This window comes from Octodon degus, unplaced genomic scaffold, assembly GCF_000260255.1.
Source record: "Octodon degus isolate 3935 unplaced genomic scaffold, OctDeg1.0 scaffold00053, whole genome shotgun sequence".
Taxonomy (NCBI): Eukaryota; Metazoa; Chordata; class Mammalia; order Rodentia; family Octodontidae; genus Octodon; species Octodon degus.
Window position 1 is genome coordinate 12341634 of NW_004524629.1, and position 12739 is coordinate 12354372.

General features: G+C 33.3%; 1 protein-coding gene across 2 annotated transcripts in view; it reads left to right on the forward strand.

The window, feature by feature from the left end:
• The window catches only part of CUNH3orf30 (chromosome unknown C3orf30 homolog), a 13315-nt gene extending 3360 nt beyond the window's left edge, over positions 1-9955 (forward strand). The window contains exons 3-4 of one of the 2 annotated variants that reach the window (XM_004633357.2): positions 1335-1397; positions 9822-9955. In XM_004633357.2, coding sequence (XP_004633414.1) covers positions 1335-1397; positions 9822-9857 — 99 coding nt within the window. In that variant the 3' untranslated portion in view covers positions 9858-9955. The remainder of the gene's footprint in view (positions 1-1334; positions 1398-9821) is intronic. The other variant, XM_023717641.1, reaches the window with a different exon arrangement.
• The last annotated feature ends 2784 nt before the right edge of the window (positions 9956-12739 follow it).

Genomic DNA, 12739 nt, shown 5'->3' on the forward strand with positions numbered 1-12739 from the left:
TATATATGTATATACAAAATAGAATAGATATATAGCTACTTTCTCTTAGTTCAATGAGAAGAAAGTTTTGAACTAATAATGTGTAGACAAGATAGCATGTCTGCATCTTGTACTATGAATAACTACTACGAAGACAATGTACAATGTATTATTATAACTGTCCTACTAACCTGTTTTGAAACTGTCTCATTGCCATTTCTTTCTCAACAAAATGAATATAAAATAGAAAAAAAAAGAAAAACATGTAAAGCAAAATGTAGAGGAAAAAGCACAGGTATTGCAACCTGTTAGCCAATAGCTTAAATCCTAATTTTGCCGCTTGTTATCTTTGTGATTTGAGGAAAAATACTAAGTTCATGTGAACTTCACATCCCTCCTTAAAAAACTGGGATAAGGGAGAGCTACTTTATTAAACTTGCTTTGTGTCTTTCTCTTCTTACAATGTCTTTACTAATGGCTGAGTTTCTGACTTAAATCAAAAAACAATCAATTATTAAACCTAAAGACAAAAGCAGTTGAAGACAGTAGAGTTTTGAACATTCTTTAATTTTCATCTTTCAAAAACTAAAGCTTATATATAAAACTTGTTATAAGAAAAGGTAATATGTATTTAAAAATATATATGAAGGGCTGAGGAGATGGCTCAGTGGAATAAGCACCTCCCTGGCAAGCACAAGGGCCTGAGTTCAATCCCTGGTTCCACCAAAAACAGCAACAACAACAACAACAAATATATAATAGAATGATGTAGATACATTAAATGTAACTAAATACCTGAACTTTATCTATTAATTTCTACAAGTGGAAAATGTTTATTATATTTTTTTTAGTTACCCAGTAACTACAAAAACATAAGGAAGTGAATTTCTGAAGTTTAATGTATGCATTTTCTTGTAATATTGCAACTGAACATAACTTTTACTTTTTAGAATCAAATGTCTCAGAAGCAAGATTATATGTAAGATCACACAACATTTTCAATGTTTATTTGAAGGATATTTCTTCAAGTAGTCCTCAACATAAGTAATTTATTATCAGTCTGTCAAGATTAAAATTCTTAAAACAAAGATTCTATCTGGACTTTCTTACTACCTTTTTGATCTTAGAAACTACTATCTATTGCTATTTATAATTGAATATTTATTCCTCCAAATTTTATCTTAATTTTCCTGCTTTTATCAGCAGTAAGAAAGTTGTTCCTTTGTAGAGTCCTATAAATATCTTTCAAGTGCTATAGTACACTCAGGCTAGTGGGAAAAATTGATGAGCTATAACCTAATGCATAACTTTCTTTCAGAACTTGTGAAGCCTTATGCTCTCTCTCTCTCTCTCAGCAGATCACTGAAAACTTAGTCTTTGAAAGGCCAGAGGACCCTTTGCATTTTATGCTGTGCCAGGTATGGAATAAGACAAAAAGAGCAACCTCTTTATTCTCACAATTGCAAAATATAAAAAGCTATACAACAAAATACGTGCAACTCCTAATTAACATAAAGTAAACATATATGTAACTACCATTCGAATTTCTAAAAATTAAAATATTGCCCGCATCCCAGAAGCTCATCTTCTTTCCCTTATAATTATTATTCTCCAAAAAGGAATTGTCATTCTGACCTTTACAATAATAAATTGACTTTTCTTTAAAATTTTACTAAACATGAATTATGACATGCTTTTGTTTAGATTTGTTAGTTTTTAAAGCTAGACATAAAGGGAATCCCACATATTAAGTATTCACTTCTATCTGGTTTATTTTGTTCAAAATTATTCATGTATCCATTGTGTGTGGTTGTTCTTCACTCTCATTGGTATATGGTATTCGTTGTATGGAATGTGATATAACTGCTCTTGTTTTGTTTTGTTGTTGCCGATGTTTGTTTGTTTATTGTATAGGTTGTTTCCAACTTAGATTTATTACCAAAAAATTAGCTATCGTTCTTCTTGTACATGTTTCTTGGTAACACATTTATTAAGTATATAACTTGAAGAATAAGTGTTAGATCATAGAGTGTTGTGTTGGCTTAGCTTTAATAGATTATTTCAAACTATTTTCTAGAGTGATATTACCTATTTGTAGTCTCACCATCAGCATGTAAGAATTACATTGTTATATCTACCAGTGTGTCCTATTATCAATGATTTTAGCATTACCTGTTTTGGTGAGTGTCTTTGTTACTTTTTTAATTGCTGGGACAAAATACCCAACACCCACGTGTTAAGAGAGGAAAAGTTTATTGAATACACAGTTTGTACAAGTTTCAGTCTATAATCAGCTGGTTCCAGGGCAGAGCAACATGGCAGAGAGGCACACCAAAGGAGAAACAGTCCATGGCATGGCATGGCAGAAGGCAGTGAGCAGCAAGCATTAGCCTTCCTTTCTCTCTTATTACAACCAGTCTACCAGCCTTTTGGGTGGTGCCACCCAGAACCATGCTAATTCCAATTAGTAGGATAATTCAGTACCACCCACCTTTAACCTCAGCGTCACAAAAAGCCCCACCTTTGAGCACAACATGCTTTGGGGGAACATCTAGATACAAGCCATCACCATAAATGAACAGTAAAAATTTTATTTCATTTGGCCTTGTCCTTGTTACTAAAATGGTTGAATGTTTTCATTTACTTACTATTTTGAAATATTTAAATTAAACCACATTGATACTCAGGTTAAGTTTTAGTGTTATGAACAACAAATTCACAAATTCTGATTAATGATAAGTGATTCAATCTATGAAATCACCAGTCAAGAGATAGGTTACTATCAGTTCCTCAGAGACTCATGTAGTCCCTACTTCCAACTCCCACACTTTGTCCTTCAAAATATAGCTTATTCTGACTTCTTAGTTTGTCATATTAGTGGAGTTAGATACTTACTATTTGGGGTACTTTGGGCTGGCTTCTTTTGGTCAATAATATATTTGTGATTTCAATGTATATCATATTAATTTCTTTTTATTTCTGTATTATCTATTCTGAGTCAGACACATTCAATTAGAGATTGTCATAAGTAATTCTGCAATAAATATGAATGTACACTTATCTTTTGGTGCACATGTGCATGCTTTCCTATTAGAAACATGTCTAAAATTGGAATTGCTGAGGCATAGAATATTGAATGTTGCCATAAATTTAGCTTTAAAGATAATGTCAACTTACATATATTTATATCTGCTCTCTGAACCAGTGTACACTCCTATCTCATGGAATCATAGTTTTCTTCATGTTTTTTGCATATGATGCTTTGTGTTTTTTTGGAGCTATGGGCTTACAGTTTTCATGAAATTTATCAATTACTATTTTTTCCAATATTTTTCTATTCCCACTTCTTCCTCTGAGGATTCCAATTGCCCATATTTTGGGCCACTTGAAGTTGTCCCATAGCTTATTTAGTGTTCTCTGTCCACTCCATTAAAACAACTTCAATCTCTATATTCTTTTTTCTGTGACATCAGTTGTAATGTTTCTTCTTCCCAGTATGATTTCATATTATCCCTGTCTTGTTTTGTTTCTCCTGGTTGAGAGGTTATTAATTTTGCCTGTCTTTCTAAAGAGCCAACTCTTAGTTCCATTGATGTTTTTATTGTCTCTTTAGACTTTGTCTCATTTATTTTTCATCTGTTATTATTTCTTTCCCACTATTGATTTTGGGTTTAGCTTATTCCTCATTTTCTAGTATCTTTAAGATATATATTTTTTAATTTGAAACTATTTCTTAAGATATATGCATTCATGAATTCAGAAAAATAATCCAATACATGTCCTACTAATCTGTTTTGAAACTGTCTCATTTCTATTTGTTTCTCAATAAAAGTAATAAAAAACATGCATTCATTGCTATAAATATCCCTCACAAAACTACTTTTACTTTAGCCCAATAAGTTTTGGTATATTTATTTCCACTAATTTGTTACAAGGTTCTTTTAAATTCCTCTTTTAACTTCTTTGATTTTTTTGGTTGTCCAGGAAGATGCTGTTTAATTTTCTTGTATTTGTGAATTTTCCAAAATTCTTCCTCTAATTGATTTCTAGTTTCATTGCATTTTAGTCACAAAAGATATTTGATGTGATATCAGTCTTCTTAAATTTATTAATACTTCCTTTATTGCCTAGTTTATGATCCTGGAGAATGTTCCATGTACTCTTCAGAAGAATATGCATCTGCTACTAATAGATGACATGTTTTGTGTGTTTGTTAAGTCCATTTTAGCCTACAAATTTGTTTCCTTATTGATTTTCAGTCTGCATTATCTATCTTTTGTTTGAATTAGAGTGACATCCCCTACTAATTTTTATTGTAGTCTTTATTTCACCCTATAGATTTAGTACATATGCTCATATATTTAGGCGCTCCAGTGCCTCTCAACATTTTTTGGTTTAAAGGCTGTCTAATATAAGTGAGATAGCCTTGCTCTCTTTTGGTTACCATTTACTTGGCGAATCTTTTTGCATCCCTTGCCTTGCTAGCCATTAGTATATCTGTATGTCTTTAAGGCTAATGTGGGGTCTCTTGTAGGTCTCTTGTACTTTCATCTATTTATCAGTTGTGTATCTTTTGGAGAACTTAATCCATTCATATTTTAAAATATAAATCCATTTATATTTCTTAAATTTGCTATTTTTTAAAAGCAGAAAGAATTTTTTAAGAGACAGAAAGCTTCTGTCTAAAGGGAGCTGGAAAGTAGATTGCCCACCAACCCCACTTTCCAAGGGTATTTTATTGAGCCCAGCAACAAAGTGAGTAGGTTTAAGGTAGAACAGCACTATCATTGATCCATAAGATTTCAAGTATTGTCACTTAGGTAATATTGATTTAATGGAAAATGACAGGATGGGTGTGAGGTGGGATAAAACTATGGTCAACCAATAAGATTACAAGTATGGTTGCTTAGGTAATATTGATTAAATGGAGATCAAATGTGGAGCAAGTCATTAGCAAGTGCACGTGGGATGGACAAGGACTTCGGATATTTTGTTAATTGTAAGGATTTCTTGGAACATGTTTTGTGGTGTGTTAAATTTTGCAGTGGTGGTCTTTGATTACTTTATTTTTATTTTTTTTATATTTACCATAACTTTTTTATTTGTGGTTACTATAATACTTAATATATCCTACAGTTACAATATCCTAATTTAAAATGAAATTACCTTAAGTTCATTACCTTAATTTTAATGTATTCTGCAGTTTCCACCTCTTATTGGAAAGTTTGTGAATCTTTTGCTCATAGCACTAACATTTAACCTAAGTATTGATGTGGCTAAGTTTAAATCTTATATTTTGCTGAGCTGTATAAGGCTCAAGTCAACAACTTCTGACATTGCCAGTCCTATGGAAAACCCACTACTATTATGGACTACTGGGCTATATTGGAATATTTTGCTGAATTCATGCACCTACAATATTTAAATAACAATGGAACACCCTTCTATGACAAAACTAAACAAAAAAGGGGGTACAAATGAACGACCACTTTGTATCTATGTATTCAAAATATCTAGGATAGATATACAGATACTTTCTCTTAATTCAATGAATAGAAAGATTTTTTCTAGTAGTGTCTGTGGACAGGATATCCTGTCTGCATCTTGTACTATGAATAACCACTAAGAAGACAACAATGTGCAATTGTATTAATTATTGAAATGGTCCTACTAATTGGTTTTGAAACTGTCTCATTGCTATTTGTTTCTCAATAAGACTATTAAAAAATAAATCTTATATTTTATTATTTTTATTTGTTTTTATTGTTTGCTTTATGAAATTCCTCTACTCTCATTTCATTGTCTTTCTCTGGATTGTTTAGATCATTTTGGTATTCTGTTTAATTAATCTATTGTCTCTATAGTTATACTTCTCATCTTTTAATAATTGCTCTAGGAATTATATACTATATCTCTAACATTTTATAGTACATTTAGTGTTGTACCACTTCACATAAAGGAAAATACCTCACAAGTATATAAATATTTTATTTCCTTCTTACCACCCTTGATGTTAAACATGGCAGAGGTAGACTTTCTATGCATGTGAAAAAGTTCACAAGGCATTGATAATTATTTTTGTTTTAATAATCTTATGCATATGAGAAACTTGCAAGGAAAACAATTTTTTACATTTGACCAGATAATTTATAATTTTAATTCTTTATTCATTAGTGAAATTCTAGGATTCTTTCTGGGATTATTTTTATTCAGTTTGATAAACTTTTTTAGAATATCTAAGGGCCTGGGGAGATAGCTCAGTAGAATAAGCACTTGCCTGGCAAGCACAGGGTCCTGAGTTCAATCCTCAGTACTGCAAAAAATACATAAATAGAATATCTAGTAGTGTGGGACTCCTAGCAAGGAATATTGATATTCCCCTTCACCTGAAAAGTTATTTTACTTTCATTCTTATGCAGCAATTTTGCTGGATATAAAATTTAATCATTTTCTCCCAACCCTTTAGAAAAGTGCTTTCTCTACTTTCTGGCCTTTGTAATGTCTGAGAAGCATACAGTTGTCCAAGTTGATGTTCCCCTGTATGTAAGATGTCAGTATTCTCTGACTGCCTTCATATTTCTTTTAATTTTTAGTTTCCAAGAATTTGATCATGATGTTCATTGGCACTTATCCTTTTTGGGGTTTAGCTGAGCTTCTTGAATCTATAAATTTATGTCCTTTTTTTTGTATTTTAGGGAAGGGTCTACAGGGTGTTCAGTCTCACTACTAGATCAGACTCATAGTGATCCGCCTGTTTACAGCCTCCCAAGAGCTGGGATTGCAGGCAGGAGCCACCATGCCCAGTCTCAGTTGCTGTCTCAGTGCATCCCAGGGCAGGGCTGGCACGGCAGGCCTGGTAATTGAACTCTCAGCCCCTACGCCTGCTTGCAGGTGCTTTAATCCACTGAGCTATTTGGTCGGCGCTATAAATTTATGTCTTTAACCATATTTGGGAAATTTTTCCCGTAAGTTCTGCATATACTTTCCTGTTCCACTTTCTTCCTTCAGTTCCTTTGTGAGATCTTTGGTTCGTGTCACACAGATTCCTGATCAGTTGTATCACTTCTTCCAATAAAATAATTCTTTGGCTTTATTTTTAAAATTCAATGAATCCTCTGTTATCTCTACACTACTATTAAACTCATCCAATGACTTTTTAAAAATTATTTTCAGCAATAAAATTTCTATTTGGCTTATATTTTTCTTTCTTTTGTATTTTTCAAGAGAATACAAAATTGTAATAAAAGCAAAAATTACAAATGATACAGAATTTCACTAAACAAAATAATAAGAATGTGACAGCATTTTGTTGTATTGTGTAGTGTTGTCTTCAAAGTAGTCATTCACATTAACAGATACAGGCATGCAAAACTGGAAAAAGAGAGGGAAAATGTTACAAGAAATGAAGAAGAGGAAAAAAGGAGAAAGGAGAAAAAGAAGACGAAGTTTAAGCATTAACTGCTCCTCTCTGTCTCTCTCCTGAAGAAGAGAAAAGAAGGAAAAAGGAGAAAAAGAAGACGAAGTTGACGCATTAACTGCTCCTCTCTGTCTCTCTCCTGGTATTTGCTGTGCCTGCTTTCATCTTCAGTGTATGTTCCTTTACCTCACTGAACAAAGCAGAGCTGCCCTACACAGTCTGTAACCTTAACAATGGGATCACCTGCAGGTTGGCAGGTTGGCTTTGGTTGGTTTTCTTTTTCATTTAGAATGGACTACATTTTACGGGTTTTCTATGAATAAGATAATGTTAGGAAATCTTGAATGTTTTGAACACTGGGTTGTGCAGACATAGTTATGCTATCTGCCTCTGATGAATGTTGATGTTTTTATTTTATCCAGGTGTTAAGATGGTTGACTCAAACTGTAAGATCTATTTTTCCATCTGTGATTGATGGGTCGTATTTTGTATGAATTCTTCAAGCTTTCATGGACTGTTTTCAATCTGTCCAATTGGTACTTGTCCCAAAGGTCAGCTTGAGATTTGTGTAGTGTTCCATTCACATCTGAAGAATCTCCTCTGTTTTACAATTCCCCATCACCCTTCAGTATCTGGCCAGTTTTGACTAGGCTTCTTCCCAGCTCTGGTATTTCTACCTGGAAGACAGAGGGGTTTTCATCAGTGGGTTTTCCTGAATTCCCATAACTATGGCTGTGGATGTGACTGTCAATGAGTCAAAGTTTTTAGAATGAGGAATTCATTCCATGTGGGTCCCTTGCTCCAAGTTTACACTGTTGCCCCCAAAAATCTCCCTGTCCTGTTAGTCTCCAGAGCGTTCAAAGAACTGTCGGTTGTCTTGTTCTGATGTGCTCAGAAGACAGGATTTTATTTTGTCTAGATGTGCAGTTATTGTCTGCATTTTAAAGTGTTTTCTGCTGCATACAGGAAATCTATATAAAATATATTTATGTATTTAAAGGTTTATCACATAAATTTAAATATGGTGTTTTATTTAGTTCAGAATAGTTTATAAGGTTCATTATGATTACTTCTTCAACTTACAGTTTTCTGAATCTCATTTTATTTACATAAATTACTAGATTTTGGATTTTTCATTTGTCTGTCTGTTTTTAAGTCAACTGCATTTAGCACATGGACACTAGATATTGTCAAATCTTTAAAATGTGTTGAGTTGGGGGGCCAGGGAGATAGCTCAGTGGAATAAGTGCTTGCCTGGCAAGTGCAAGGTCCTGAGTTCAATCCTTGGTACCACCAAAAAATAAATAAATAAATATAAAAATAAAATGGGTTGAGTTGGCTATGGCATAGTATGAAGTTGATTATTTTTAATGAATTATATGGAGTTGGAAGAAAGTTTATTTTGTGATTATTGGGACAGGACCTAAACAAATCCATTAAGTTGAGCTTGCAAAACATGTTGCTCAAGCCTTCCAATATGATTGTGATCTGCCTATCGCCTATAGTTGTGTACATGTGTTTGCGGTTATGTTACTTGGTAGATAAAAATTAAGAATTTCTATGTGTCTGTAAAAAATGAATTTTTTTCATTAAGAGGTACATCTGTACAACACTATAGCAAATTTATTTTAGTTAATACATAAATGTTGCCTCTTTTCCATCTTTATTACTTTTAAATATTCTCTGTCCTTAAATTGTAGGTGTTTCTTATAAATAGCATAGAATTGAGCTTTACCTTTTTGTTAGCATTATTATTATTCAAATCTGTAAAGCTCTTAATCATTTATTTTAGATGTAATTAAAGATAGATTGTTTAAATCTCCTGTTTTCTATGTGTAATGTGTCCTATCTGCTCTATTTCTTCTGTATTACTTTCACCTTCTTTTACTACATCATTCTCCCCTCTGTGAGCCTAAAAGTTCTACGACCTTTGCTTTTATTGCTCTTTTTTAATTAAATTGGGCTTATAGAAAAATTGAGCAGAATGCACAATGAATTTCCATTTACCTCTTTGCCTCTTCTTGTATCTCCTATCCCCAACCTTCTCTATTATTAATATTTTGCATTAATTTGATACACTTGTTTGAATTGATGAACCAATGTTAATATAATATTGTTAACTAACATTGATAGTTCACCTTTGTATCCTCTTTGTATTATACATTCTATGCTTTTTAACACATGTATATGGCATGAATCTACCATTACCATATCTTACAAAATATGCTCACCTTCCTAAAAATCGTCTTCATATTTTTAATGGTTCCTAACATTCAACCTTCATTTAGTGAATTTTAAATTATTTTTGCCCATTCAATACTAGAAGTTCTTATTTTAAAAATCTTTACATTCTTAACTGCCACAACATATGGTAATTTCAAGTAAACTAAAATTGCAAGTAAAAGAAATCTTTCATTTTCCTTAGGTTCAGCAAATGATAAAAAATAGAAGCAAAAAGTGAAGCCTACAAGGAATGAATCTCTCTTCCATACTGTTTGTAATCATCAGCAGCAATCCTATGCTCTGCTTCCCACTCTGACAATAGTTTTTGAATAGATATTGGTGGTGAGTCTAAATGTGTGCTTCATTTTAAAGAACATGTAGAATGTTTGTAAGATGTACATAACAGTTATAGATATCTCTAGCTAGCTGCACAAAAGTAGACATTATAATTATTCACATGTTGATATTTCAATACTTATTCCCCCAGACTCATGATCAGTAACAAGTTCAAACATTCCAGAGAAGAGAAAATGTTACTAGCAATTTATACGTACTTCTCACAAAGAATAACAATCTACCATGTCTCCAAGCCATTTACAAAATTTCCATCAGAAAAATGTGTGAAAAAAATTTAACACCACTTTTTATTTATTAATGGAAGATTATTGTTGGACTATCTCTTTTCTATTTTCTGAAAACTATAACATATTTTGCCATTTTCTTTTTATCACTGCCTACTATATTCTGCCATTGATAGACGAGATTTTACTCTTAGGGGTAGCTCCCTTCTGATTTTTAACCTACAGCAAAATTCAAATGTTGTACTCTTGTGTACACACCCGTGGGTGAGGCAGAATGTCACTTCCTCATTACCTTTATCCCCTGAGAAGTATCTGCATCATATGGAAGGTGTGACCAGTCCAACAGGAATATAGCAGTCTCTGGCATGAGAATATCTATGCAGAAATCATAACTGAGCTAAACACTTGATACTTTCTTGTGAGCTAAATATTTTAATTTTCATTTGAACATTGAACAAGACTCGGCTCCTTATATGGGTTCATCAGGGACAATATAATACTACTGTGAATTAGGCTTCCATTTAAGCAATCATGTAACTCTGATATACCAAAATGAAAGGCTCCTTATAATGTCTACTTTGCTTAGCCTATTTCTTCAGTTGATCACAAAATGTTTGTGTGCTCAGACTCAGGAGGTGTTCTCCACTCAGATAGATAAGACACTTCTATCGATTGTAAGCTTGCAAATCTAAATTAAAGCTTATAAGCTTGCAGTGAACCCATGGGAGAAGTTTAAGTGACACAGCTCAAATTATAATTTATCAGTTGAGTGAACCAAACAACTTCAAGATTGAATGACCAATGCAATAATTAGTGATCAAAAACTTGGAAGCTACCAACAACATTTGAAACTACGCATTGAATTTAGTTTACCCATGTTCAGACCCAATACCAGCCCACTTTAACAAGGTTCTTAAAACAGAACACTCAGATTTGACACATCAGCTACTTCAGCCCTTCTCATTGGCCCTGTGCACTGACTTTCACTGCTGTCATTCTTGACCTTTAATAATGAGCCCATGGACCAACAGGGATGGGCTTGCTATGATACACCACTCCTGTCTGAACACATTCTATAGGAGAAGGAAGAAGATTGTGACAAACTGCACATGAGTCTGACTAGATTCTCTGCTAAAAGAACTGTCTGGTGTAGAAGGTAATCAGCTCAGGTATTTAGTGTTCATTTCTTACTTCCTAAGCTACAAGAAGTGTTCGCAAGCCAAAAATAAACACTGAAGGTGAACATTTGAGAAGAATTACCTTTTAACCAGAAAAACAAAGAAAAGTCTTGGAATTTACCCTTCCAGAATAAAACAGAGAAAGTAGACACCATGTAGGATAAAGCTGGGAGATAAAAGTTTCAATATCAGGGTAACCAGAGATCAAAAGGTAAGATCTCTCCTGAAGGAACTCTGTAAGAATGCTTGTGAAGGAGTTATTCATAGATACGAGGTATGCTTGTATCAAGTGTTGTTGAGATGAAATAAGTAAAAGCACTCAGAACAGTGATTGACAATGTTAGCCATGAGTTATTTTAGCAATATTATTATCAACAGTGGTAATATTCATTGTACCTCAGAAGTCCTGATAACCTTCCCTTAATCCATTCCCCGGTCACCCTGGTTTCCTCATTATAACAGAGAATGAAAGTATTAGTTTGGGACCTGTCTCCTCCCCTCTTCCATTTAAAGAATAAAAATGGCATCACTGGTCAGTAGGGAAATATAAACCGAAACTACATTGATATACCTTTTCACATTCACTATGATGACTATAGTAAAAGAAAAAAAAGACAATAACAGTTATTAGCCAGAGTATGGAAGAATTGGAATCCCTGTACACTGTCAGTGAAAATATAAATGGAGCAGCCACTGTGGAATGCATTTTAGCCATTCCTGACAAATCTGACTATGCTATTATATAACCCAGAAGTTCCATACCTGTAGTGTATACCCAGAACAATTGAAAACATATTTCCACAAAAAAACTTGTATGCAACTGTTCTTAACATCTTTCCTAATAACTAAAAACTAGAAATAACACAAATGCCTATAACCTTAGGAATAGATGCGCAAGTGTGGTATATCCACGTAAAGAGATATTATTTGGCTTTAGAAAGGAATAAAGCCCTTCACAGGTTATAACGTATTATAGATGAGCTTTGAGGGAACTGTGCTAAGTAAAATAAACTAGTGGCACAAAACTAAATTTTGTGTGATTGCACTTACATTAATATATCTAAAATAGTCACATTTGTAAAAACAGAGATGAGAATGCTGGTTCTCAGAGGCTGAAGAAGAAGGAATGAAGAGTTGCAACTTTGTCTCACAAAATGGAAAAGTTGTCCAAATCTGCTGCACAGCAGTGTGACATATTTAAAATGAAAGAAAGAGAGAGGAAGGAGAGAAGGAAGGAAGGAAGGAAAGAAGGAAGGAAGGAAGGAAAGAAGGAAGGAAGGAAGGAAGGAAGGAAGGAAGGAAGGAAGGAAGGAAGGAAGAAAAAAGGAAAAGAAACCCAAAGTATAAATAATTTGAAGTGC